The sequence below is a fragment of the Numida meleagris genome, chromosome 1 (genome assembly GCF_002078875.1).
Source record: "Numida meleagris isolate 19003 breed g44 Domestic line chromosome 1, NumMel1.0, whole genome shotgun sequence".
NCBI lineage: Eukaryota > Metazoa > Chordata > Aves > Galliformes > Numididae > Numida > Numida meleagris.
Genome location: NC_034409.1, coordinates 190,877,317 through 190,904,847, shown reverse-complemented (window position 1 = coordinate 190,904,847; position 27,531 = coordinate 190,877,317). Strand labels below are relative to the sequence as shown.

At 46.1% G+C, this 27,531-nt stretch overlaps 3 protein-coding genes across 9 annotated transcripts in view; 1 reads left to right on the top strand and 2 right to left on the bottom strand.

The window, feature by feature from the left end:
* The window catches only part of RSF1 (remodeling and spacing factor 1), a 61,635-nt gene extending 61,083 nt beyond the window's left edge, over positions 1-552 (bottom strand). For 2 of the 3 annotated variants that reach the window (XR_002434028.1, XM_021383062.1), the window contains exon 1: positions 227-552. Coding sequence is in view for 1 of the 3 variants with exons in the window: in XM_021383062.1 (XP_021238737.1) it covers positions 227-422 (196 nt within the window). In the remaining 2 variants the exon portion in view is untranslated. The remainder of the gene's footprint in view (positions 1-226) is intronic. The other variant, XM_021383074.1, reaches the window with a different exon arrangement.
* On the top strand, positions 709-9,003 carry AAMDC (adipogenesis associated Mth938 domain containing). 2 transcript variants are annotated; one of them, XM_021383207.1, is made up of 5 exons: positions 718-817; positions 2,224-2,288; positions 3,562-3,712; positions 7,197-7,292; positions 8,032-9,003. In XM_021383207.1, the coding sequence occupies exons 3-5, from the start codon at positions 3,581-3,583 to the stop codon at positions 8,170-8,172; spliced, it is 369 nt and encodes a 122-aa protein (XP_021238882.1). In that variant the 5' UTR covers positions 718-817; positions 2,224-2,288; positions 3,562-3,580; the 3' UTR covers positions 8,173-9,003. The 2 variants fall into 2 exon arrangements, with proteins under 2 accessions (XP_021238876.1, XP_021238882.1); XM_021383201.1 differs by lacking the exon at positions 2,224-2,288 and having other exon boundaries at positions 709-817.
* Positions 11,215-27,531, bottom strand: part of INTS4 (integrator complex subunit 4) — a 32,728-nt gene continuing 16,411 nt past the window's right edge. For all 4 annotated transcript variants that reach the window (XM_021383100.1, XM_021383106.1, XM_021383087.1 and 1 more), the window contains exons 14-23: positions 25,665-25,798; positions 24,651-24,808; positions 23,116-23,209; positions 21,208-21,288; positions 18,735-18,865; positions 18,180-18,239; positions 15,788-15,947; positions 15,340-15,483; positions 14,577-14,697; positions 11,215-12,950 (exon numbers count right to left, since the gene is read on the bottom strand). In XM_021383100.1, coding sequence (XP_021238775.1) covers positions 12,757-12,950; positions 14,577-14,697; positions 15,340-15,483; positions 15,788-15,947; positions 18,180-18,239; positions 18,735-18,865; positions 21,208-21,288; positions 23,116-23,209; positions 24,651-24,808; positions 25,665-25,798 — 1,277 coding nt within the window. In that variant the 3' untranslated portion in view covers positions 11,215-12,756. The remainder of the gene's footprint in view (positions 12,951-14,576; positions 14,698-15,339; positions 15,484-15,787; positions 15,948-18,179; positions 18,240-18,734; positions 18,866-21,207; positions 21,289-23,115; positions 23,210-24,650; positions 24,809-25,664; positions 25,799-27,531) is intronic.

Sequence of the window (27,531 nt, the reverse complement as noted above, 5' to 3'; positions counted from 1 at the left end):
CCCCCCCCGGGGTTTCACTCCGGGAATCCCAGGCCCCTCCTCTGCCTCAGCGCGCTCCACCCCCGGGGCTGGGAGGAGGCGGGGGGGGAACAGCCCCGGCCCCCCCATACACACAGCCCCAGCGCCCCTCACAGCGCGGCCTCCCCCCTCCCTCAGGCGCGGGGACGAAGGAAGGAAGGGGGAAGGGGAGGGGAAAGCTGAGGGAAGGGACCCCCAGGCCGCTCACCCTGGTCTCCGGGCTCCTGGGGAGGCTGCAGGACGCGCTCCAGATCGGGGAAAGGCAACTCGGGGAGATCCAGCAAAGCACCGTAGCGTTCGAGGAAAGAGCAAACGACGGCGAAGTTAGGCCAAGAGCCCGGGCAGCACGGGCCGGCGGGAGGAGGGGGAGGCGGCGATGGAGCCGGAGGAGCCGCCGCCGCCATCTTGGACCCGGGGATGGAGAAGGAGCTGGGGAGGGGGCGGGGAGGGAGGGGGCGCTGCCGAGCTGCGCGCCGCCACGATCCCACAGTGCACCGCGAGAGGCGGGGAGACGGGGGGGCGTCGGCCAGAGCGTCTCCGGGCGGCTCCTCTCCTCCGCGTGCGGCACGGGAATGAAAACAAGGCGGGGCGCGAGGAGGCCGGAGGAGATATTTATAAGGGGGCGGGGCCTCCAGGCGGGGCGGCCAATGGGAGAAGGCAGAACGGCAGCGCTGCGAGGGAGGGGGTGGAGCCGGGAGGCGGCGCTGGCCAATGAGGTGGCGGTGGGCGGGGCTTCTCGCTCCCCACCCGTGAGAGGCCGAGGTGGTGGTTGTTGGGGTTGGGGTCGTGCGCGTGGCGGGTGAGTGCGGCGCGTAACGGTCGTAACGGCCCCGCGAGCGCTGAGGGAACGGGCGGGCAGCGGCGGCCGCGGGGCGGAGGGGAGACTCTTGGGGCTAGCAGGGCTGCCCTCGGAGTGCTGGGAGCTTAGGCCTTGCCGCTCAGCTTCAGTCAGTTTCAGGAGCTCTCGCCCCCCCCCTCCGCAGCTTTTATCCTCGCTTCTCTCGGGTCTGTGCACCTTTCTTCCTCCTTCCCCTCAGCTCTGCGTTCAGAACGCTCATCTCCGCCTTCTCTCACCCTCCCTGCCCTCACCTGCTTGCCAGCTACGCTTCTGTGCCAGGCTGCTCACCTCCAGCCCTGTTATCTTTGCCACAATTTTTTCTGTTCAGTCCCCTTGCATCAATTCTTCTTCATTTCCTGTGTTTTCACGCTCATAACTTTCCTATTTGATTCCTCAGCCATTTCTCCTCGTCGCTTTGGACTGCTGCGGTGTTCAGAGGTCGTGATTTTAGATCATGTTTTTTTAGTATATGGCCTCTAGTTTTTATGCTGCACGTTTCAGCTGGTATCATAGCAGATAATTAAAAGCCGACACATTTGTTGAGGAAATACTTTCTGATCCTTGCTGATTAGTGATTGGACTGTGCCCTCTGTGAAGAATGTCCAAAGGCCCTGTTAAAAAGTTCATTCTTCCTCACTTCGGTTTAAGACACCTTCCTTCACACCTTGCTGGTGCTCTCTGTCAGTGTTATGGGAAATATTTTTGGTTTCTTGGTCGTATTTGATGGCTTTGAGGTTTGTCTCAGCTCCTGCCAATTGCTTGTAGGTGATTCTGCCTTTCCCCTTGGTTAATGGGCAGTTTCACTCAGCTGGGAACAGCGCTAGCTGCTTCTTCTGCTGTCATCTTACTTCACCACGCTTTTGGGAAAACAGTCCAATAAACCTTGGTGTGAATCCATTGCATTGCAGATGTGTAAGGAACAAATCGAGAACGTATTAACCCAGGCACATTGCACTCCCCTGTAGCTGTGTGCCTGGCTTCCTCTTTGGCAGAGCACCTTACTGCTAATTCACAAAGCAGCAAAGGAATAATTGCCCTGTTATTCTCTGGCAGCCTCAAACCTGCACTGAATCCCAAGTAACGCTGCTTTTCCTTAACACTGTGCTAGAAGCAGGGCACCGAGATGGATGTCGTGTCACACTGCTGTTTGTTGTAGCATGTGCAGCATAGGAAGACAATCCAAAGATTTCTCTTTGCTCAGGGTTCTTCCTTTAATCAGTACCACCGGGGTTCTCAGAGTCTGGGTGTCTGGGAGGATCTGCTGCTGAGGGTTTCTGGGTGAGCCAGGAGCACAGCTCTGTTTGCTGCAGAAATAACCATCTGTCTTTGCAATGCGAGTTTCACACCACTCTCTTCTGCCCTTACAGTTCAGAAGGTCACTGCCCTTGAGACGCAGCAGCTTGCTGTCCCGCTAATCTAAAGCATTTCCAAGGTACCTCTGTGATTTGTGTCTTGCTATCGAGAGCCAGAATCCCACCAGCGACCAGATTGCAGTTACTTGGAGGGGTGGGATGAGGGTGTAAGCTCCTGTGGTGCAGCGAGGTGATGCTTTCTAAGGCACAGTCTCTGCCCTGCTGATGCCCAGCTGTGACTGTGATAGCCAGACTGAAAATAACTGTGGTTAATACCAAAAAGCAGTTGGTCTATAGCAGCACTGATAAGGCCTCAGCTGGAGCACTCTAACTGGTTTTAGGCAACAGACTTCAAAGGAAGATGCATACCAATTGCTGGTTGTCAGGAGGGGGAAAATGAGAAAATAAGCTGAGATTTAGAAAATGTGACTGATGGAAAGGCCAAAGAGAACAGAGATTTATATAACCTAAAAGAAGGGGAGAAAAAAAGACTTACGGATGGTTATCTTAAGTCTTCAGGAAAGCAAAAGATGGTGGAAAAGACGAAGACTAAGCTGTTTTCCTTGTCTACAACAAAAATGTTTGGAAATGATAGCTTGAATCTGAAACAATGAGGACTGAGATATGAGAAAAGACATTATTTGTGTGCTTAGCTGTTCTGAGAAATGACATAGGGAGACTTGGTGTCTGTAAGGAGTGCCTAGGGAGAGAAGGCTTGGCCCCTTTGGGTGTCTGAAAGTCTGGCTTGCTACAGCAACGTGGGGATGCTATTGTTTTGTTTTCTACTGGGTGTTGCCTTTAGCAAGAAAAGTGCACAGGTCAAAAAAAAAAATCCAGTAGTTCAAAGTCCTTGTTCAATATCTAACTCTTCTCGCTTTCTCCTAAAGCTAAAAATGCAACAGCATGTTTGATTGTTTGTTTTAACCTTATTAATTAAAATTAATAAGCCTGTACATACAGTATGGTTTAGAGGGCCAAGGAAACAGTGTATTTATCAGATGTTGTACAGAATTCTACCGTCTTCATTCTATCTTTAGGGAAAGATTAAAACCTAGATTTAAAAGGAGATCCAGGGACCTGATCCCTGTGGATTGTTTTAAAAGTTAAGCACCCAATACTTTTACAGATTTTGTTTGTAGAATGATTTGCTCAGAATCCTACAAAAACCCTCAGGAAGACTGGTAATTCAACAGATCTGATCCTCCGTTCAGTTCTGGTGTCACAAGGTGACTTGGATCAAGTCTGTAACAGTGGTTTCTTCTCAGCTGCTTGAGGCAGGGACATACTTACAGTGTTTTATTAACACGCTGCATACGTTGCCCTGATGTTATGCATTGAATATCTGTTTTCCAGACTTCAGTTCAACTCAGAGATGTCTTCCCCTGAAATTTCTTCCCTTTCCTGGGGGCAGATGAAGGTGAAAGGCTGCTCTACAACATACAAGGACTGCAAAGTGTGGCCGGGAGGAAGTCGGACCTGGGATTGGAGAGAAACTGGGACTAATGTAAGTTTGCTGTTTCTGTCCATCCTGCCCTGTAAACAGGACTATGAGAGTAGCCCAGAGAGCAGCTGTTACTGTTCCAACCAGAAGTTCAGTGAGCTGCCTTGAGCTTTCTTCTCACTCTTGGACTTTTTCTGGGAAGAAATGTGGGGTGTTTGCTTAACAAGTGGCAAGGTCAGAGGACGCTGCTCCGTGGGGTGACAGGGATTGGCAGCTATTGCCCCTGGTCCACAGAGCTGAGCACACCGCTGTCGTGCACCTTAGAGCTCTCAAACAGCGTTCTGCATGTGATTAAAAATGCAATTTTAATAAGAAACAGGTAGCAGCCTTTTTTCAAACTAGGTAAACCAAAATTGTCCTGTGGGATAGAGAAGAATTTATAGGAAGTAAAAAGAAATCCACAGGAACTGAGCTTAAGACGTTTGGAAGAGAACAGTGCATGCAGTTTAGTTTATATCATTTTCCTTGAGGTTTTTGAGTAAAAGTCTGCAGATACAGTGTCACATGTGCTAGTTTCTCCTTGAAAAGCTCTCAGTCTGCCTAACCACACGCAGACTTGGCTTTGTGGCCATATACCAAGTGATTACCCTTACAATTTTTGTATCCCTTAAGCTCTATCTGTAAATGCTATCAGAACGTATACAAGTAAGGCAATAATATTGATGTTTTGGACTTAGAGGCAGCATGATAACTATTGTGTTAGGAATTAAATGTTGATAAATTCATCCTCTATCAGGGCTTGTGCTAAGATAGTTGTATTGGCTAAAAAGAAAAACCTAATCCATGTTTTCTAAGCAAGAGCCAAAAGAAAAAAAAAGGCCTACAAACGCATCAGGTCTTAGACCCAGCTGCACCCATGTAGGCCCTTCCAGGTCACTGCTGTATTTGTTTTGGCAGAACTTTGGTTTTGGAACTTGTAGTATAATCAGGGGAACAGAATTTGTTAAGTAGTCAGAGTTCAGTCTATAAAGAGTATATAACACAAAGGGAATGGTGATGTTACCGTTTAAATGGTTAGCAGAGAGAAATACAGCTGTGTATATAAAATAACCTTTTTAATGGCCTTTTCTTTATGGCCTGATCATCAAAAGTGAAGCTTTCACTTGAAGGGCAATGGGCTGATAGGGGCTGTAGCTTTTTTGTTTTTCAAGAGGAATCCAAGTTTTAACAGTAATGATTTCCTGATTGAAATACACGTGAGCGTCGATGCAGAACATCCATAGTAGCTGAAACATTCCTGATAGTTTCCAACTCAATCACATCTTGATTTCTTCCCAACCATTTGAAAACTCTGTTTCAGATTACAACCACCTATTAATATTTAGGAGGACGTGTCTTCCTTTTAGAGTTTCAGACAGAGGGTGTCAGGTGGTGGGGAAAAGCTTTAACTCTGGAGAAGTTCTTGGATAAATCCTCCAGCTGAAACAAGAAAGTTGAATTTGTTAAATGAAAATGAGAGAAAACTAGTTGGGTTATTTAGAGAAGCAGATATTCTGGCACCTTTTCTGCATCATCATTAAGCAAAAAAAACCCACTGCTTAGGTTTTCCCATAGAGGCTACTTTAAAAGCTTCTTCCTGAGGTCAGTTCCATCTCTCTTAAAGCTATGGCAGCTACAGAATTTAGTGATTCAGTTTAAAACTGAATAGCAAGCAACAAACACAGAGCTGGAATGAAGCTTTTCTAGACTGCATCTCCGAGTCTAGAAAAATTATAAAGGAGTTAATTCCATCTTCACTGGAAACGGTAGAATTCACAAGATTCCTTTTCTGCACGTTTCCTCGTGGTAGACTGCAGTGTGCCTGTGTTTTCTGGGGCTAGGTGGAGCTACTCCCTGCACTGGGGAGAAAGGCAGTGCTCCTCACGTCCTCCACTCCAGCCAGAAGTAAATCCTTTCCTTTCCTTCTCTGCTATCAAACCGATGCCTCATAGGTAATTATTTCATCAGGAAGAATTGTACAACTTGCTGTGCAAGATTCTGTAACTAAGCTCTAATAAATAGTTCTTATGACCTTAACCCTTGAGGATAAAAGGCAGCCTCCCTGGCTGGCTGCGTTTCAGTGCCATCTGCTAATGGGAGAAAAGGAGTCCTGACAAGGAGACCAGAGAGCAAAACAGGCAAGAGATTCTGCTGCCCTTTCTCCTTCCCTCCCGCTGTCACATCAGCAGAATTACCTGCAGTGACACGGTTATTCCATCCCGTTACACATTTTCTCTAATGACACAATTTTCCTAGCAGCCCCCTGATCAGAGTGCCTTGTGTAACAACAGCAAACCCTTTTGTTCCACGGCTTTCATGGCTCAGCAGTACTTACTATGCAATAGCAAAGCTTCCCCGGCAATCTAATCAATGTAATTGCAGTAAACCATCCCTGTTTTGTCTAAACCTTGAGTCTACCTTAAAAAACCCCAAAGGGAAAGCATTACCTGTTCTGTTCTAAACACAGACCTGCAATAATTTGGCCTGATAAAGCTCTGCAGGCTGAAGTGGCCTGTGCAGTCTAGGTAAGGATATCAAATCTGAATGCAACTTGGAGAACCAGAAAGGTGAATCATCTCTTGCTGAAATTCCAGATATCTTGATGTTAATTCATTGGATAATGTAGCAACGAGTATGAGGGATAAAGATTTATGGGCATCTCCATAAAAATAATGTTCTGCAGAAGTCTTCTATGGCATTACCTACTTCATGGGACAGAATGGTCTCAGTCCTCTTAAAAAAGATACTTAAGAATCCTATTTTATAATAAAAAAAAAAGGATTCAGAAAGGCATTAAAATTGAAGCTAGGGGGAGAATTAGTGTAACATAATCATGTTTTAATTTAATATCACCTGTTTATTTCTGGATTCGTATGTTTAAAGTGTTATTAGTAGTATGATGAGTGTGCTTCAAAAACACGATCGAAATGCTGCTACAGATCTTGCTCTTTCTTTAGTTTGGTTTCAGACGTTTCTTTCTCAAATTAAGAGTAGAGCAGCAATTGAAAATATTAACTACAGTGAAGCCAACCAGCCTGTTTCAGTCCTCTTTGGTAAATGAGATTTACAAAGTAAACAAGAAAGGAATTTAATCATTTTAGTTATAATTAAAGTGAGTCAACTCGAGCTTGCCACAGTCTTTATTAAAACTAGGTTCTGTTCGCTTTGAAAACAAATAGCAATGCATTGCAATTTATTGATCTCAGTTTTAATGCTGGTAAAATGCCACTTGTTAGACATCAATGTTTTAGGTATGTACCGTGTATCTTTTCATTTTTAACTACTTAAGCAAAACATCTTTATTGCCATCCATTGATTAACTGCCATCCTTCATCTGAGGGTGAAATACCTCTTGAAATTGCCACTGTTGGTGTGCACGCGAGAGCTGTGTTACATCTTGGTCTTGCTGCTTTATCTGCTAACCTAAGGACGCATCCAAACGCAGACGAAGCGTTCCTGGCCGCTGCTGTCGGCACACAGACTATCACTTTCTTTCCCTGGCACTTAGCATTCTCCAGGAGTGCAGCCAGCTGACCTTGAAGAAGTTGTCCAGAAGGGTGTTAAAACTCTAGTGATCGGCCGTGGCATGAGCGAGGCTCTGCAGGTAGGTTTTTGTTCCCTGGTAAATGTGAACTAGAGCTGTTTGCGTGCCTTCCTCTTCTGGAGGAGGGGAAAAAAAAATCCGTGATGCTTTAGTAAGGGGGAAGAACTTGGGGTCGCTGAATTAACCTGAGCTCCTGCCAGGAGTCATTCCCTTCCTGAAAGAAGCAGCATTTGAGCTGCTCTGTGTTGGTGTCAATGTCAAACAGTAAATAGGCTTATGTTCTGCCACAGAAGCAATTTAAACGAGGAGATTTTTTTTACAATGTCATTAGTCCCTGCTCTTAGAACAGGTTGTGAATGAGCTCTAGCCTGCTGTAAATACTCTGATAATTAAGGCCTTTTTGTCACTGACGTTGGCAGTGTCCTTGCAGCAGGTAAGCCAGCTACAGAAGGCTGAGAAGTGCTGAGCTTCGCTTCATGAGAAGCAATTCTTCAGGTTTTTGTGAGCTGAACAACGCTTTATTTCTGTTAATTACCTTTAGCTCAAATCGTGTTCCCTCCTGTAAGAACGAGCTGCACCTTAAACTGCATTCAGGAAAGATGGGCAGTTTGTATATACTACTTGCTTAATTGAAAAGAAAAAAATCGTATCCATCTTAAAAATACGTTATCAGTTTGTCTACTACCAATAACCTAAGTGAAGCTACTAACGGAGTGTGTCGGTACTAAGAAATGTCAACAGCCTCGTGCTGCGGAGGGGAGAATTATCTAATGCTTGCTTTTTCCTTGTCTCTTCTGAGGTTCCTCTGTCTACTGTGGACTATCTTAAGAAAAAGGGGATTGATGTGTTGGTGCTGCAGACAGAGAAGGCGGTGGAAGAGTACAATGCCCTGGCTGCTCAGGGGGTCAAAGTGGGGGGAGTCTTCCACTCAACGTGCTGAAGCGCTGCCGCTCTGCGGCCTGCCCTGGCCTCAGCCGAGCGGTGGGCATGCCTTGGCTGCGTCAAATTACGCCCTGCACAGTGGGGACTTGCATGCCAATGCATTAATGTGTGCTGGAAAGCTAAAATGCAAGGGCAGTGTGAGTTCAGGGTTTAAACGGAGTGCTGTTAATGAAATCATTTAACCACAGAACGATTTGCATATGTTCTTGGGATTGACCTAATCTTCCTCTGAAGACTGTCTGCGTTCTGGTTACCTCTTGGCTAAATTAATGAATTCTGGTTAATTTTTGGCTAAATTAAGACATTAAGTTGTGAATGCTTTGATTAGGAAATGGCCCAGAATTACATTGTTAGTTATTGCAGCATAGCCAGAAAATATCTGACGATGACAGTCAAGTGGTAGGGTATGAAGTGGTGGTAAAGGACCACTTTATAAATGAGTTTAATAAAGAAACAAAACACTTGGCAGCCCCAGAACAACAGCTCTGCCTCCTGCTGGTGAACTCATTCAGGGGATACCTTGACACTACACAGGACACAGAAAAAGCTGTCTGCAGGGAACGAACAAAATCTGTGCCTTAAAGATTTTTATCATTAACTGAAATGTGAGTGTTGAGTTGTGGAATAGGTATCTATGTGAAAGTCCCTACCTGCTTAAAACAATCAGGAAGATCTGTCACAGAACTGCTTGTAGGAAATCAGTCTAAATTGCTGCTAGCAAGCTGGGGATGGGGGGAGAATTCGTACCCCTCAGTAGCTGCTGATTGAAACATTATGACAAGTGTGTTGTTACATGAAAAAATTAAAAGTTCTTTCAGTTGCTGTTCTCCTTTTGCTTTTGTTTGGTTTCTATTAATATTACCAGTTGCAAGTTACTTAGTATAGGTTCCTTTCTTTTCCACCAGGCTCCCTCATTCTTCATCAGTGCAGATTCAGTCTGTGCCTATTAGCGAAAGAACAGAGACGACACCGGGCAAAGCCCTGAGGCCTGGAGCTATCCAGGGGGCAGCAGAGGAGCTTGGGTGGGTGTGAGAACTAGATTACTTTCCCAAGCCCCAAGAATAACCCTTTACAAAATACTCCACTCTCTTTCTATTTGTTCTAGTAATCATTTTATCTGATCAAACACAGCGTGCCGTAAAAGCAAAGGAAAACTGAGTACTTGTAAGTTTTTATCTTGCCATCTCCTAATTACGGCAATATTTTCTAATACCGTAGCTGTATTGAGGCAAACCCTGACCTAAACCAGCAGGAACTGCCTCTTCAGCTGCATCTGTGCTCACTCTTTGCAAACACGGTGATGTTTTCCTGAATAAGATACGTGGTGTGAAGTGGATGAAGCACTGTCCCAGAAGCCTGCAGTCTTCTCATGAGAATGCCAGCAACCACCTCTGCCGCTGCTGTGTGTGTGAATCCTGTGCTCATTACTGTTAGCTGAGAGTGGAAAGCAGCTGCTTCCTGATCACAGTTTGCTATTTGTGTTATTTCATCTTTTGGGCCTTGAACAGGAAGAGGCTGTCCCCCTATTAAGGGGATAATTCCAGTTTCTTAAATACTGTTACCCTATTCGGAGAAGTTAAGTAAATACCTTATCTTTCCCCTACAGGTTTTGTTGGTTGGTTGGTTTGTTTTCTACTTTCATATGGTACCGAAATAATTTTTTTGGATGAAGCCCCATTCAGAAGCATTGCTTGGCCCGGACCCTGCAGCTGAGCAAAGCACTGCGGGCTCCTATGCTGCTGCTCCACGTCTTGTCCTTCCAGAGAGCAGCAGCACAGCCTGCTCTGCACTGCCAGGTGACCCTTAGAGGTGTGCCCTGCCCGGCTTTGTGCTGCAGCCTCTTCATTGTTCCTTCCCTTTGGCAACTGGTAGGATACAGAAGATTCCACTTCTAAAATGGGGTGCTGCAGCCTGCAAAGGAAGGTAAACTGCTAAGTCTTGGTTTCCCTATTTTTGGCTAATTCGCCAAGCCTCGCTCCCATCAGTACAGAATTTCAGTGTCAAGGAGATAACCTGCTGCACGTCTTCTCCAGCTTTACCTCCTGTGCTGCTGCCTGAGTCAGCTTTGTCCGTTGCCACACAAGTCGGCTCCACTTGGGCTGCTCCGCTTACCCGAAGCCCTTTCCTCCTCACTGTACCCTGTAAACAGCTGGGACTGATTCATCAAAATTCAGCCCGAGCTCAAAATGCTCTGCTAAGTCGCTTCTGTCAGCCAGAGCCATCAATAATTGGTTAGAACTGCAATCTCATCGCCCAAATCATGGGAACGCGCTTCATAGGGCAGGGCTTCTCCATTGCTTCTCTGCCTCCCCCAGGAAAGCGAGCTCCCAGCCCGGCACCCTCGTTACACATTGCTGGGCTGGGCTGGCGGCCAGTGAGATTCCACCCAGCTGCTCCACCGCCGAGCCGCCGTCCCCAGCCCTTATCTGCACGGAGCAGCACGCCTGTGCTGGCAGCAGGGAGACACAGGCCGTAAAAAGGCTCCAACAAACAGAACGCAGCAGGAGCAGCATTTTGCAGGGACATCAGGCAGCATCCATGAGCCTTCAGACTTGAGCGTGAGGCCTCAGTAATACTGCATGAGTGAACTGCAGGCTAACCCCAGCCTAGCACCTGCTGCAAAGACTAAACAAGCCCACAAGTGACGTGAGATAAAAACAGTGGTTATATCTCTGACTTTGTCAAAAGACTGGAGAACTTGGGCAAGGAGGAAAGCAGAGGAAACCCATCTCCCTGCTCCGGCACCCAAGAGGCCACATGGCCCCACTGAAACACAGGCCCTGTTCTTCCTTCTTTGTGGGGGGGATCTTCTTATGCACTCTTTGCAGTGTGCAGTTTTAAAAGCACATGACCAAGCTTTATGAAAGCATGGTTCTGTGAAAGCCACGCCATAGGTGAGTTAGTATCTCAATCGTCAACTCTGTTCCGAATAAATCTGTGCATTAAGTGTTCTTGATAATTGCAGTATTTACTTTCCAAGTTCTAAGAATTGGCCTAATTAATTTCAGTGGACTTAAGCGACCCGGTTATGAAGCTCCCATTAAAAGGCACACAAAGCCATGTTTAATTAACTTAAAGGTCAGCATGGCAACACATTTTCAAACCGCTAACCCGCAGCCCTCACGTCAGCGTTCAGCAGAAAAGCCCAAACAGAATCAGAAAGCATCACAGAGGTTGGAGAAGACCTCGCAGATGAAATCCATGTACTCTCATTAGGAGACTGGGAACAGTTATAGGGGTGCAGTTTCTAACGTGCATCAACCTCTGCCCACGGGGAACTGAACTGAGGATGCTGAATTCCAACGGTAGCAACTCAGCAGCTACACGTGCAGCTTTTCAAGCCAGTGCCCTAAAGGTGAAACACAAAAACCAGTTTGCAACAGGGTTTTTTTTCCTTTTCCTGCTATTTCATTTAAGAATACCTAAAGCAGCCAACTATGTTTTGGGCTGAAGACTCGTAACCATAAAACTGTTAGTCTAAAAAATTAAAAATAGCAACATGTATCACAAAAGCCTCCCAGTAATCTCTCATTAGACCATTTACTCTTGTAATAAACAGATTAGGATCACTTTTCCAATTTTATTGTAGGAAAGCCCATAATGAGTTTTGGATAACTATTTATACTCATCTCTGTGCAACTGAAACAAACTTCTTCACTGCTTTGTTTAGCCACTATGCCTCCTTCCCCCAGAAGCTCTCTCTCTTTCCACCAGCGGGGCCAGAAGTGTCGTGTGCTCAGCAAGTACCAGCTCCTCTGAGAACAGAGGGCCACATAAAAAGGAGCTGAACGTGGGCTTATCATTTCCTTCAACCCACGCTGTTTAATGGCATTGTTTCTAAAGGCATACAAATATGCGAAGGAAAGGGGATTACAATTCAGAGATACATATATACAGCTCCACTTTATGTAAACCAAACAAGGGAAGACCCTGTTGTGCCGCTGGAACTCAGCTGAACTCTGTGTCCTGCTCACTGCACTTCTCCTGCTTGCACCAACTCCCAGCATTAACAACCCGTGCCCTCCCCCAACTGTCCCAGCTCCAGCACAGCTGTACAGGGCCCATCTCAGGACTTAGCCTGCAGCCATTGGCAGTTCCACTTGGAGATTCATTTCCTACACCAGGACAACAGCACTTGAGAATTATTTTTTGCTTTTGCTAAGAAAACAGATACCAATGCACAAGTTTGAGAGAATTACAAAAGCATGGGTTTATGGGCCTAAGCATTTACGTAGTAAATAGCTTCAGCAGAAACCTAGAGGCCAGGAAGAGAGACTTGGCCCAATGCAGTTATTGCTGGAATGCTGACTGAGAATTGTCTTCATTTTGTTGATTCAGCGTAGAAAAAACAGCGTTTTCTTGAAACTGTCCTTCATTATGTGAACAACTCCTGTATTGGTCTATCTGCTCTGTATCAGAGGAGCCCAATTCTTCTTCATCAGCTTTACTTTTATGGTTGACATCTTTTGTAAAGCCAGAAGCGTAACGCTGGTTTCGGCTGGTTCAGTATCTTGGAACACAGGGTATTGTTTTCAATTCGAACCCAACAATCCCATCAAGGTATTTCTTGTAGTGACAGACGTCAGCGCCTGGCAGGTTTGGGCATTATGTACACTTTGACAGGTTTGCTGAAGGGGATGGTCCCCTCGATGCCGTTTTCCGGCTGCGGCAGAGCCTCCAGGCTCTCGTTCCAGGTGGATTTGGCAATCTTGGCAGCTGCCTTGCTCCTGTTGGAATTGTAGGCCAGCAGCAGCCGCACTTCGATCTGACACGGCTCTGAAGGGAAAGAACACAACAAGCCAAACATGGAATCACGGAGGTTGAAAAAGACCGCTAAGATCATCAAGTCCATCAGCACCATGCCCCCAAGTGCTGCTGTCATCAACAAGCAGTGCTGAATGTTTGACCGTAGCAGATGGAGCACAATAAACAACCTTTTCCCATGGTTATACCACAGCTCAGCTAACAATTCCCTAAAATTCATCATTCTGCCACAGCATCAGCTCTCATCTGTAGCTTTCAGTCACCTCTTCTGCTTCTACTATACAACAGTGAGTGTGCGTTTTGTGTTTGGACGTCCTCCTTTGTAAGCACACGCTTTCCTTTATGGTCTTCATCTATTTCTTTTTCATGAATTGAGGTAATTAGTCCACTTTGCCAACTGCCCCTGTCCTCTCAGCCCCTCCCAGCTTGATGTCCTTGCCACCTGTGAAATGCCTAAGTGCCAATGTCGAAGTCCTTAACTCAGATAACTGCCAAGGGAGAGACCAGAACAGAATCCCTAAAGCCCCCATGTGAAATGCCCCTGCAGTGAACACTGCAAAAGCAGAAATAAGGACCTAATTCAGCTCCTCCTGCTACAGAATCAACTTTTAAATCCTGATGCTCCTGACTGTAGGAACAATACCATTTTTCTTCTCCAGAAGAAAAAAAGATAAGCAGGACGAAGGAATACACAACAGAGGTGCTACGGAAAATGGAGTAACTGAAAGGGAACGTTGCACTGAAAAAAAAAAATCTGCAAATTAAGAATATAGATCACCAAATCCTATTACACAGAAAAAAGTGCTCAAGAAATATATCTATCCCACATTTGAATAATGTGAAGGGTTTAAAAGAAAACGGGAGAAAGGGAGCTGCAAGAAATATATTCTTTGCTTGTGCTGTCTGAAGCCCTCAAGCCAATGACTGAAGCACTTCCATCGAGAAGTGTGAATGCCATCTGTGACTGAACATGGACGTGGGAGTCACATGTTTCACCTGAGATACAGGTGTGGTTTTTTTTTAGGACATTCAAAGGGTGAAAGTTTAATTAGCAGCGAAATTACGCTGTTGAGTACGCACAGTTCCCAAGGTTCTCTGCCGTGCTCAAATACCTGTCAGATCCAAAACAATGAGTTACAATGAATGAGTTCACCATGACCCCTTGCCTTTAAGGGAGGATGCAGGCCTGACTCCTACAACGAATCTTGCTCTGCACAGCTACAGGTGATGTGCTCCATTTAAAAGCTCCCAGTGCTGGAAGACTGCACGTGCAGCCTCCAGCACACAGCAAGGGCCTTCATCTTTAGGACAGCAGCCCCTCTGTCATCTGCAGGACACCAGTGCCCTGTCAAGCAGGAAGATGTCCCCGTAGATCTAGGTATCCCTGCTCATTGCAGGACTACATGACCTTCCTACTCAAGGTCCCTTCCAACTCAAACGATCCTCTGATATGATGCAACTGCTCAGAGGCTATAAGAACAGAAATCCGAGCGATGCTAAGGGCAGATCAACACCACCTGTATACCCCGTGATCCTCAGAGCTCCCAAGACTGCAGACACAAGAGAGATGGAATCACACACTCCCATCTTTCAAACGTGCAGCAACACAGCCACATGAACTTGTACTGATAGTGTTACCTGTCCAGGCTGTGTGTGAGAGGTAGACCTGAGTTATCAGTCTGTGCCTTCCAGGACCAGGATTTCGGAAGTCAGCTGGCTTAGGATGGATTAACTGTGCTTGTCCATCTGGATACAATACCTATTACAAAAATAAAAAAAATAGATGTATGACAACTGGACTGGGCTTTATTTCAGAGCCAGGAGTCCAACTTTTCTGGATTTAAAGACCACACAATTCTGTGTTGGCCATTTAAACCCATGGCACGCAGGAAAGGTATCGGCTTCTTCCTCTACATTAGTTTCTCTGCTGGGCAGTGAATCTGCACATTTCCTTGAATCGTACCATACCCTTCTTAGCTGCAGCTTAGTTGATGGTAATGATTCAACACCAGGAAGAAAACTGAGTGTTAAATATGGAGAGCCAAAGGCATGCCAACTTCTGCAGTGTTCAGAACACCTCTTTTTGCTCCTCCTTCTCCTGCTACACAAGCTGGTGGATGTTCACCCCTGTGTTTGTGCTTCAGTCCCTCACGTGCCCAGCACGTCTGAAAGCAGTATAGCACACACGGAGCACAGAATGCTTTCAAAGCACTCAAAGCAAACTACCAGGAGCAACAGAAATGAACCCAGTGCACTACACACAGGACAATTTTGCATGTGAGGTTAAACCACAGAAATCCAACAGTGTTAAAGTGTTTGCAATCAGGAGGTATTGACATGCTTACAAAAGCTCCCCCCAAGACAAAACTCTTGTTTGCATTTGTGCCCAGTGGCTGCTTACCTGAACTTTAACGGTTCCTTGGGGATCCTGCACGTGTTCCAGAGTTGCATCCACATCCAGTGCCACCACTAACCCTGAGGTAAACCTCAGGGGGTTATCTGATTCACCAGTCGGCTCGATGATGTTTGCACTAGCTCTGTGGAGCTGGAAGAGGCAAAGTTGTTGGTGAAAATAAGGAAGAGGAGAAAACAAATAGAAAAAAAAAAAAAAGAGTCGTTGTTCTCAACAGAGGAATTGTGCATGAACTTTGCATCATTTTACGTACTGCCAAGAATTAATATCTTGAATTTTAGCCGTAGTCCCAGAGATGCTAGGTAAGGAGAAGCAATTGCTTGAAGAACCAACATTTGCAACCAAGCAGAAAGCTGGAGCATAAAAGCTTTGTGGTCTGTTAGGAACTATATGGCAGCCAAAGACAGTCTGCAAGGCTGCTGCACTCCAAACTGACCTGCTCTGGAAGAGGAAGGTGGAGGAAGGTACTTTGCCGCAGTGTTGTCTGAAGAATCTTGACCACTTCTGAAGGCTTGGATGTCACCAGTCTGGGCATCAAGTCCAGCAGTTTATCTACAAAACTGCCTTGCATTTGTGGGAGCTCAGAGATGAAACATCTGTGTTTAAGAAAATAATTTAAAAAAAATGAAGTACGTACTTCAACATTTTCAGTGCTCTCATTATCTTTAGCCAAGCTACTTAATCTTTATACTTAGTTACAATGACAAAATTAGATATGGAGATTCCACTTCCAATGCACATCTCATATTAAGATAATTTTGGCTACTTATCATGGAATCATAGAATCACAGAATGGCCTGGGTTGAAAAGGACCTCAAAGATCATCGAGTTTCAACCCCGCTGCTGAGTGCAGGGTCACCAACCTCTAGACCAGGCTGCCCAGAGCCACGTCCAGCCTGGCCTTGAATGCCTCCAGGGACAGGGCATCCACAACCTCCTTGGGCAACCTGTTCCAGTGCGTCACCACCCTCTGAGTGAAAAACTTCCTCCTAATATCTAACCTAAACCTCCCATCTGAGTTCAAAACCATTCCCCCCTGTCCCATCACTATCCACCCATGTAAACAGTCGTACCCCCTCCTGTTTACATGCTCCCTTCAAGTACTGGAAGGCCACAGCGAGGTCTCCAAACTGAACAAGCCCAGTTCCCTCAACCTTTCCTCACAGGAGAGGTGCTCCAGCCTCTGATCATCTTGGTAGCCCTCCTCTGGACCCACTCCAAGAGCTCTGCGTCTTTCTTGTACTGGGGGCCCCAGGCCTGGACGCAGTACTCTACTTATGTTCAAGCTGACAACACCAAGGGCTTTGGGGGACACGTTTTTTAGGTCTTGCCTCAATACAGAGCCAAGCAGGGAAGATTTGCACAGAATGAGCTGGAAACATCGAGGTAAATAAAAGCCTGTAGAAACACATCCATGGGAACCAGCTGCTGTAAGGATTTATCCATACAAGATGGCATGTACAGCTGTAACGCAGTTTTGATAGTAAGAGTGCTAATTAAACGAAGTGCCAGCTCACAGCCAATTCCAGCACTCCACATTCAGTCTCTGCGCCTCCAGAAAGAAACACAGTCAGGTGAAAACGCTGCTCCCATTACTGCTGCCTGGAAACCTTCTGAGACTGGTACACCTCGGGGAAGACGTGCATGTGGCTCCTTCTTGATGCTGTGCTCTTCCATCCAGCTAACCAAACAGCTGACTCATTACAGAACGTAACGCAGCCACGTACCGCCACGCAAATCGCCTCACCTCCTGCTGCTGCACTGCTTGCAGAATGGTTTGGCTCTACCAATATTGGTAAGAGAGTGTTAATTATTACATTTACATTGTGAAATTTTAACCGTAAACTAGAATCAGTTTTAAAAAAAAATATGCTAGCTCTGGAGGTCAAGAACAGAAAATAGAATTCATTTTATACCATGGGACAAGAGCCTCTCAAAAGGAGATCATCCGGTATTTCTTGTTCTTTATATAGAAGCAAAATTGGTCTTTGCTGTACATCCCCACATGCACAAAACGCTCTGTTCGACCAGCTCCCTGATGGCTTATCTGTTATTGTTAGCAGCATTCCTGCCACATTCAGCAGGATCGTTTTGTAAGCCTCATAAATACTTGGTGCAGTCCAGTGAGAAAAAGTGGCGTGCACCATTTCTGCGGGTGAACAGCCTGCTGGGCAATGGGCTCTGCCCTGCTCATGGAGTCCAGCGTTGTGCTGTATTTCCACCTCTAGAAAAGCCTGCAGAGGAACACTGGACTTGCCCAAAACAAGAGCCTCCATCCCTAAAGCCCTACAAGCGAGATGTCTCTCCAAGATCCCAGTAATGCTCTACACAAGTTCTAACTCCCTAAACAGAAGCTTTGGCAGAGGCAGAGAAAAATCACGTGCTCCTGTGTATGTTCCAAGAGGCTGGAAGCAGCACCGTGCACCCTTGTGCTTCTATGACTGCCACCACACAGGCAGCAGATTTCTGCTGCTCCGTCATGTGGCATCTGGCACGCTGAGGCTGCACAACATACACAGAGGGATTTTGCATGTACATTTTTAGGTGACCTTGCAGCTAACCAATGAGCTCTGCCAACGTTCAGATTCCTCTTTATGGAATTCATCAGTGCCTGCAGGAGTTGCATTCCTAAGATAAAGTGATGAGTTTTGCTGATCCTGAGGTCTAGCAGGAGGAAGAGAAAGGAAGGAAGCGAGCAGTTCTGTTCCCTGGCTACCAGTGGCATATTCAATACCAGGTTACACGTGGAAGAACCGCCGTCAGCTTTAAGAACATTTCACAACTTCAGTTTTAAAATACAAAGAGAAGAAGCAAGGGGGGTTTCTCACCTCTGAAAGGAATCGACCTCCTGAAGGAATTTCTCACACATCCCAAAAAGGGGTTCCACTCTGTAATGACAATAACATTGCTTGATTCAGAAATAAATTAAGAAAATTCGCTCTATAGCCATAAGCATTTAAGAGTTTTGAAATCCAGCTCAAGCTCCTAGAAACTGTAAGACCTTAAAGGCAATTTGAGACCACAAATGCATTTCCCACAGGAGAAAGAAAAAATGAATTGTTATCATCTTCTCCACACCCACAACCCCCTCCACAATAAATCCCTTGCATTTGCACAAGGCATTAAGTTCCCAAGGCCATTGTTACTTTCCACTTACAAAACAGAAAGGGCAGATCTTACAGAACTCTATGAAAACACAGCAAATGGATGGCAACAAACATATTTATGTTCTTCCATGTTCATTGAAGAGAGAACTCAACTCCATTCCTCAAGTGCTCATCAGCACTGCCGTGGTGTTCTAAGTGTCTGATTCAGCCTTGCTGCTTCTTAAAACAAAGCTCGAGGACACGAAGCTTGCAGGGAACCCTGGGCACCATCCTTACCCTCTGGCAGTGCGCGCAGTCACTATGAGCTGTAATGCTTTTGCTTGCAGTCTCATGTGGTGAATGATGACCACCTGTCTACTTTCCACACCGCTGTACATGAACTCCATTTTGTAAGTTTCTTCCATGATCTGTCAGACAAACAACACAGGGGTAACAAACCATCAGGCTCCGTTAATTGTTGCCCACAAGATCCTGCAGTTTTTCCTCATAGCGAGGAACCCATTCATCCACGAGTACCATTCTTGTGATGAAACTTCTCACAGTGTGAGGTGGTATTTAATTATAAAAGATATCAAAGAACCAATTTGTGACTCTTTGCCTGAAATCCAGCACTCCCTCTCTTGGCAATCTACCTTACAATGTTGTATTTTACATTTCTGGGGGTGGAGCCACTCCTGGCTGCTCTGGAATACAAACCAAGCAGCACAACAGAGGAGCCCCAGTGGCTCTGCTCAGGTTCAGTTTCAGAGCTAGATGAGACAGAAACAACTTCACATTCAACAACACTTCACATGCTGCAGCCAGAGACGGGAACTACCACAAGATAAGCATCCTCCTGGGTTATTTTAGACACAGTTAGAACCTTAGTCAGCACACTGCACAGTTTTACTTGTTATAGTACTGTATCTGCTGAATAGATGGGCTTAAGTAGACAAGAAAAATGCTGACATGAACACCGCTGCATTCGGTGTAACCATACGGAAGCAAGGACTTTATTAAATAAAGATCCCCTCACCTTGCACTGACGGGCAGTGATCTACATTCACAACCAAAATAGATAAACCTTCCCAGGGGGGCTCACATGCTACTAAGAAGGGCACCCAAGAAAGACAGTTCAATTAGAGACGATTTAAGAAGCTGATAGATTTTTGTATCTGCTCGTCTCTAGGGACAATTGTCAACAGCAGAGAAAGGGTTTGATGCACAGCAGTAGCTGCCTCTTAATACATTTTAATTAACTGGAGGCTCAAAATGTCAGCATGGCTTCCCAGCAGATCCACGAACTTGCTTTTACCCTAAATCCAGATTATTTAAAGCTTGCTTTCTCATTATTTTTAAAAATGTTTAGCTTTGTTTTTCCAGGATCAGTCAATCAAATACTGGAGAGTAAGAATAACCTGGATGGGGTGGGACTTCTGGAGCTCACCTAGCACGTTTACCTGCTCAAGGTGGGTCTAATGAGATCCAGTTACCCAGGGCCATGAGATCTGTGAACACTGCAAAGAGGAAGATTCCCCACCAAGACTCGGAAATCCCTTTTAGTGCTTAATGACACTCATGGCCATTTTTGCTAACCTACATCTAATCAGAATTTCTCATATTCCAACTTGTGTCCATTGCTTCTTGTCCTGTAGCAGCACATCTCAGAAGAGTCTGTCTTTGTGTGATCTATATCCTCAGATAAGGCAGTGGTAGAGAGCAGCGAATCAGCCTTGAATTTTCTCCAGGCTGAATGAGCCCAGATGCCTCAGCCTCTCCTTGCAGGAAAAGTGCTCCACTCCCCAGCCACCTTGAGGGCCCTCTGCTCAACTCACTGCAGTTTGGCAGTACCTTCCTCGTATGGAGACAAGCACAACACCCCTCCAGATGTTATCTCCCCACAGCCAAGTAGAGGGGACGGATCACTTTCCCAGATCTGCTGGATATACGCATGCTCTGGCAGCCCAGGATGCAGCTGGCCTTCCTTACTGCTTCATGTTCAACCTGTTGCATGCCAGGACTCCTGTGCTGAGCATCATGAGGTTGCTGTCAGCCCATTTCTCCAGTCTGTTCCAGACCTCTCTGAGCAGCAGCCCTCCCCTCCAGGCATACAGACGAGCTCCTCAACTTGGTTTTATCCACAGGGTTGCAGAGGACACTCTGGACTTTGCACCACAATTTCCAATGCTTTAAGCCAGGCAGTCTGGCCAATTTTCCATCCACATTATCATCCATTTATTGATGTGGAATCTTGCCATTTTGGTAAAAAAAAAAAAAAAAAAGAAAGTAACAGGAGACTGTGTTAAAGGGTTTGAGAAAGTCAGGCTTTGTGACATCCAATGTCTTATGTCCACAGCACCGGTGCCCTCACTGCGGAAAGCAGTAAGGTTGGTCAGGCATAATTCACCCTTCAAAATGAATTTTGGCTGACCCCAGTCACCTTCCTGACCTTCATTTGCTCACAAATGGCTTCTAAGATGACTTGCTTCACAGAATTCCCCAGAGGCCAACAGTTCACTGTTCCCCAGTCTTCCTTCTTATTATTCTGGAGGACACGTGGGGTGTTTGCCTTTTTCCTGCGGTCCTAAATCTCCCTCAATTGCCACTTCATTTGATCTTCTGAAGCTGAACGAAATTATTTCACTTTGGGGAACTAAGATTTACTTGGACAAGCTACAGCAGAAAGTCAGAAACACATTAGTACAGCAAGGCCATGGAAGCTGGAACCCAAGGACTCGCCTCCAGGCAGACCCAGGTGCTTCAGCCTCACCTGTTTCGCTGCAGCAGATGCTAACGCATTCTGTTTCAGGTACAAAGGAGCTGCCACGTTCCACAGCTTCTCCTGCAAGGCCTACAGAAGAAAACCATTAAAAAAGATGGATGACAAATAATTTCAGTCTAAGCACTGTAACACTGTGCGACATAAACTGGGCTTAGGGGCATGCCCTCCTGTTGTATGCCAACAGGTTGTCTGAAAGAGCAGTCCAAAGGTTTCCTGCTTTTAAACATAATATAGGAAACCACAGCTTCCAAGCTACACACTTGTATATAAACACAAAAAGACACCCAAATTAAAGAAAACCTACACAGAGTTGGGAATAACGTTCACAAAACTATTAATGAGAGACTGGCTAAGCTGCAGATTCTTCAGTATTTAAGGATAACTGCATGCAGAAAGTAGTCACCTATACAGAAATTACAACCCATTATCACCTCCTTGAGACTAGGAGCAGGGCATCCTCAGACTGCAGCAAGGAGTGGAACCAATAACTGTCCTCAGAAACACACCCACACATTTCTGAGCCTTCCTGCTCCCATCAAAAGATCCTGAAGTTACTGAGTGCAACACAGCTATTGGTATTTGTACTAAGGAAACCCTATTTGCTCTTTGGTTTATGTTAAAAAAAGACTATCTACTTGACTATCTACTGAGAAGAGTGTTCTGGCAGTAGCGTTCTCTCTGTCATACTGAAATTTCTAACTCTGTGGTATTAAAAGTCACTTTTAATTTCAGCCACGTTACTCACTCTCCATCACTGATCTATTGAGTGCTCTGCAGCTCAAGCAAAGAATGTCTGGTGCAGTGTTTATCCACTTCTCCCACACAGAGCACTCATCCTTGCCAGAAATGCAAATGCTCACACTCTCTTAGCTGAGGCAGGATGGCTCAGCCCAGTCAAGCCCTGAAGAAAGGCAACAAAGCCATTCCCAGACGCCGGTCGCCTGCATGGACTGCACATTCTGTGTTGGCAAAAGCTCTGGATTTCATAGAATCACAGAACAATGTGGGTTGGAAGGGACCTTAAAGACCATCCCGTTCAACCCTGTGATGGGCAGTGACACCTCCCCCTGCACCAGGTTGCTCAAAGCCTATAGGAGCTCTCCTCTAAAATATCTTCTTTGGGTTGAAGTGTGTTCTGAGGATGTGAGGGCTGCTGTAACGTATTCTAACTGGAAGCTATACGTTTAGCTAAGAAACTCAAATCACTTTTGGTTTTACACAACAAAGGTTTTACTGCATCCCTTCTGGAAACTCCTTTGTGAGGTCCTGCTTTACCTACCTATAGGTTACACTCAAACACCTTAAGAATATTAGGAAACTCACATAAATATGTTGCCAGCTTATAGCTTAAGAAGGAGAACAAAACACAAATTGAGTTCTTGCTTCAGCAAGGAGCTGACTTTGAAAAGGGCTGCTGCCACGGCGCCAAAAGAACCACTTCACCTGCTTATACAAAACAGACAGGTCACTTCAACACTGTAAAGCACAGCTGATATCTCACTCACTCGACTCTAAAGAATCTCCGGCACCGGTGCCAGAAATGCTGCCTACAGAACTCAGTCTACAGAAACTCCACTTTCAGGAGCAGCTCTACAAAAAGCATTTCAGTGGTCACCAGCAGAGGGAAAGTACTCTCTTAACACGAAAGGCTGCAGAGCAGTTGTCCCCACTGTGACTCTGCCAGAAAATAAACTCAGCACTGGCACAGAAATGCAATGGTGTACTCATTTGCAAAGCTACTTTATCAATTATTTGCCCCAGAAGGGAAACAGGGGACCCAGAAATCCACCAAATTCGCACTTTCACCAGGGCCAGCTCTCAGCACTCCCATCAGAACGCGTGCAGCTGACTGGGGATGTTCTGAAGCACAGCCCATGACACCCTGCTGAATCAGACCTTGGTGAGGAGCAGCTGACACTGAAGGTACGTCGCCGTGAAATCCGCCATCCCTGCCAGCTCTGACTGCAGCTCTCCAAGCCTCTGAAGATCACTGAAACAAGCAACAGAGGGAAAAAAAGTGTTGAGACAGCAAGCAGGTTAATCTAAACGCGCTCAAAATGCAGCAGCAGCAATGCTGAGGCCAGCCATGCCCGCCTCTTGCTTTCTCTTATCCTTAGTACGAGCACCAGAAAGAGCAGGAAGGCATGCACTACAAAACAGCCTGCACCTTGGGACTTGGCAGCTCCTTTTTTCCTAGAGGCTGACACGAGCGCAGCAGTGGAAGCAGTAAGTCTGTCAGCCCACATTGCTCTGCAGCCCTGGGGGATCCAAACAGCACAGCAGTTCCAGATTTAACTTTAAAAAAAAAAAAAAAAACAACCACCATCCTGGTTTCTACAGCAGCTAATGACCCATTTGTGCTCTGCTGCTGGGAAATCTAACTACTCATATGGGCTAGGAAGGGTTGTTTGGAACAGGGTGGGCTCACGCAATCAAGCATGTTTGAGATCTAGCTGCCACTGTAAGACACACTTAAACCTGATGAACAGATACTTGCCCAGTGGGCTGCTGTGCACGGCCTGGCGTAGACAGGCTCCTTGGTGCTTAATTCCCACACCTCACAAGATGCTAACAGGGAACTTATAACAACTTCCACCAGCTCCAAAGCACCGCTCTCCTCGGCAGCACTCAGCCATGCACGCGGCCATCTCAGACAGGGTGGCTGTGTGCGCAGCAGAAGGCACTCACAGCATCTCAGCTGCCCAGAGCTTCACTGTGCCCATCAGATTCTGGATGCTCTGCCAAGAGAGAACCTGTTTGAAGCGTTTTGTGCACTGGATGCTCTGAGATTACGTTCCGGGCTGTGCACCTTAGCTCCAGAACAGCCAAGGATAAACTATGTCGTTTTCACAGTCAGGGTTTCCACTGCAGGTGGCTGTGGAAGCAGTTTACAGCTACGCATACTGGAAAGGCAGATATATTGGAGAAAAAGAAAAAAGGCTTTTTGGAATTCTGTGTTCTAAATAACGGATTTGAGACTGTTTTTCTGAATCTCAAAAATAACTCTCATCCTGTCTACAACAATCCTGTCCAAGTGTTCTGTTTGTGTAAATCAGCTGAGGTAGATGGAAAAGGCAGAATAAGCCCCTCGTGCAATGATACTGTCTATTTCAGGAAAATATCTGAATTTCCAACTCATGAAGAATGCCCAAGACCTCGACAAGCAGGTCTGCTGAAAGGAACCCAACAGAGCAACACAAGCAGCTTCTCTCCCACACATTCAAAGGCCGCAGGACCTGGAAATGGGAAGACCAAGGGGGACAGACAACCGCCTTCTCCTCACAAAACAAGTACAAATAATCTGACCAAAAGGAGAGACGTGCAGGGACAGAACTAGGAGTGACACTGATCCCCAGAATCAGAGCAGCGACTTCAGAGAAGCTGCAAATCCTAACTCATCCTCCCACCAGCAGGTGAGTCGGCAGCCTTACCGAATGGTGAACTCCAGCAGCTCCTGGATGCCCTGCGGGTCGAGGTGCTGGAGGTTGTACACCCTCTCCAGGCTCTGGTGCAAGAACTGCTGGGAAGGGTCCTCGTGTGGTGTAATGCTGGGAGAGATGGGGGAGGAGACCAGCTTCCTGCCTGGCAGCTAAGCAAAGAGAAACACATGCACACATAGACAAGTCAAACATCAGTAACAGCACTGCAAAGCACCGCTGTGTTATTTAACAGCCACCAACTGAGAGCTCTGACTTCATTTCTCGGATTCAACATTTATACCAAGGCTTTGCTGCTTAATACTCCCTATTTAAAACCCACTTGTAGCTAGAGATCTTCAGCTTAAACATCAACGTGCCTTTGAGGGAAACATCCTCCTCATCTGTTCACTACAAGACAGCGGAATCAGAGGAAGACCACGTGCAACTGAGTTTATGAACTCACAACCATCTTCAGCTCCACCTGTGCTTCCATGCAGGAAAAGCACGCTTAAAGGAGCGAGAAACACGCCTCACCCACAATTAAACTGTTTAGGTAAGATCTAAGTTAAATCATAGGATCCTCAGAGTTGGAAGGGACCTCTGAAGGCCATCTGGTCCAAGTCCCCTGCAATGAACAGGGACACCCACAGCTAGATTTGTAATGTTAAATGTTGTAAATTGTTAAATGTGCTAAATGTTGTAATATTGACAAAGGCTGAGCTCCCCTTCCCCACGCAGGGGCAGCTCCTGGGAATCCTGCCTCCCAGCATTCTTTTCTAACCAGCAGAGCATCAGCTGCTCTCGCTCGAGAGCGATAACATTTCTCATCAACGAAATATTACAAAATCCATATTGTAACAATTTAATATTTGGCTCTTCCTGCTTCACCTACATTTCAATATTCTCTCATTGGTGCTGGGAGGGGGGGGAGAAAAGAAATCCAGAATCAAATTATTACGCACTGGCAGACATGGAAGAAACCAACCATACTCCCAACAAAGCACAAACCTTGGTGGTTCAACTTACTCTTAGCGGAGGGACCAGATGAGAGAGGCTGTCACGAAGATAGGCGTAATGTCTGAACGTGTGATCCGAAAACAGCGCTGGCATTGTTGGGCAACTTTTAGCAGCATTGAAAATCAGAACCAGAACAGCAATGTCTATCGAAACGGATTGTTAAAGGAAAAAAAAACAAACGGCGACCAGAATTGCTCTTTGGGGATGGCAAGTTAAAAGAAGTAACACCACAACCCTTTCTTTGCTGGAGGTTCTTGAGTAAGTTCTTAACTGCTGGAGAATGCTGAGCAAAACCCAAAGAGGCAGCTGTCTGAGCAGATGCAGATGAAGTACAGAGTGCAAACACTGCAGGCTGGGCCATATTGAGGAAAGGCTGCTACTGCCAACAGGGGATGGCTCAGAGGCAACACAAAGGGTAGGAGCCAAGGATCGTAAATGCAGAACTCAATAGGTGGAGCTTTCCCCAAGGCTCATGCTGTGCTTACCAGCTTGGCACCCCAACACCTAAAATTAAGCATTTGCCACTGAGTTTTTGAAAATCACTGCCATTCCTGCGATGCTAGCACCCTGAAAAACATCACAGAATCACAGTTGTTTGAGTCGGGAGGGAGCTTTGAAGGTCATCTAATCCAGCTCCCCTACAGGGATACCTACAGCTCAACGAGGTCGCTCAGAGCCCAGTCCAGCACGGCCAGCAGAATTAAAATGAGCCAAAGAAACACCGCAGGAAGAAGATTCTGGAATAGGAAAACCATTTTCATGGTCTGAGAGTCAGAGAAATACAGAGGGCAGCCAAAGGCTTTAATCAGCGAGTCCTAAGGCTGGGGCACTCGCCTGCAACAGGATGCCCCAAAACATAAGATCTCTAACAGGAGAGAGTAAAAGGATTCCAGTGCAAACCATACAAGGTCAGGGCACTTGCCTGCATGGAGAAGAAATAGGTTCAGATGCACTCCCAAGCATAGCAGAGACACGGACCCCATTTCTCATTTCCTGAACGTATTCTGTACCTGTGGGCTGCCAAGCATAAAGACTTGGCCTTGCCAAACCAGTTCCTCTCTTTTGCCTGAAATCCCTTCCAGGTTTTTAAGCTGAAGCTATTCAACTAATCTGATTTAAGTTTGCTCAGCACTTTGAATCCAAAACCCCCACGTTTTTAACTAACAGTTTATTCACTGCGAGCCATCCAGGCCTTCCTTGTCGTTTCTGGCTCTCAGCCTGGCTTCCCAGAACACCTCTCTGTAAAATTTGGTGGCGAGTTACCTCCAGAACATTTTGGAACTAGCATCTCTTGGCTTGGAGCAGGCAGGTTCTGGAGTCATGATCCCTGGAGGCGTTCAAGAACCACAAAGATGTGACCCTGAGGGAAACGGACGGTGGGGATGGTTGGACTAATGACCTCAGAGATCTTTCCCAACCTCAACGATTCTATGATTTGAAGGTGCACTGAGGTAAACTAGAGCTTTTCACCCCCAAAATTCCCTAGATCCTGGACTCCTAGGACAAACGTACTCAAATTAAGACACGGCCCTCTGATCAACTTCCTCTCCAACCCACGTTCTGCAGCGGCACAGACGGAAAGCGAGGAGAATGAACAATAGAAAAATGGTATTTCACATTTCTGAGGCATCTGCCATTGTTAAGGGTAACGGGACAAAAATAACAGTTTGCATTCTAGTGCACTAGAAGTGCTGACTTTAATAGAAGGATCTTGGATGGACTTATTTCAAAAAGCTAAGTTTATAGCATCATGGGAATTCAGCTACTGCTACACTAAGAGACAGTGCTGTTCTATACACTGCACAGCAGTGAGGGCAGGAGAAGTTCTACTTTACCCGAGAAGGACTCAGTTCTACTTTACCCGAGAAGGACTCAG

Bases quoted from the DNA above. Each gene is read 5' to 3' on its own strand.
- AAMDC (XM_021383201.1), top strand. From the start codon at position 3,581: ATGTCTTCCCCTGAAATTTCTTCCCTTTCCTGGGGGCAGATGAAGGTG. The intron at 3,713-7,196 runs GTAAGTTTGCTG...CCTGGCACTTAG, and splicing joins GGAGAGAAACTGGGACTAAT to CATTCTCCAGGAGTGCAGCC. The intron at 7,293-8,031 runs GTAGGTTTTTGT...GTCTCTTCTGAG, and splicing joins GCATGAGCGAGGCTCTGCAG to GTTCCTCTGTCTACTGTGGA.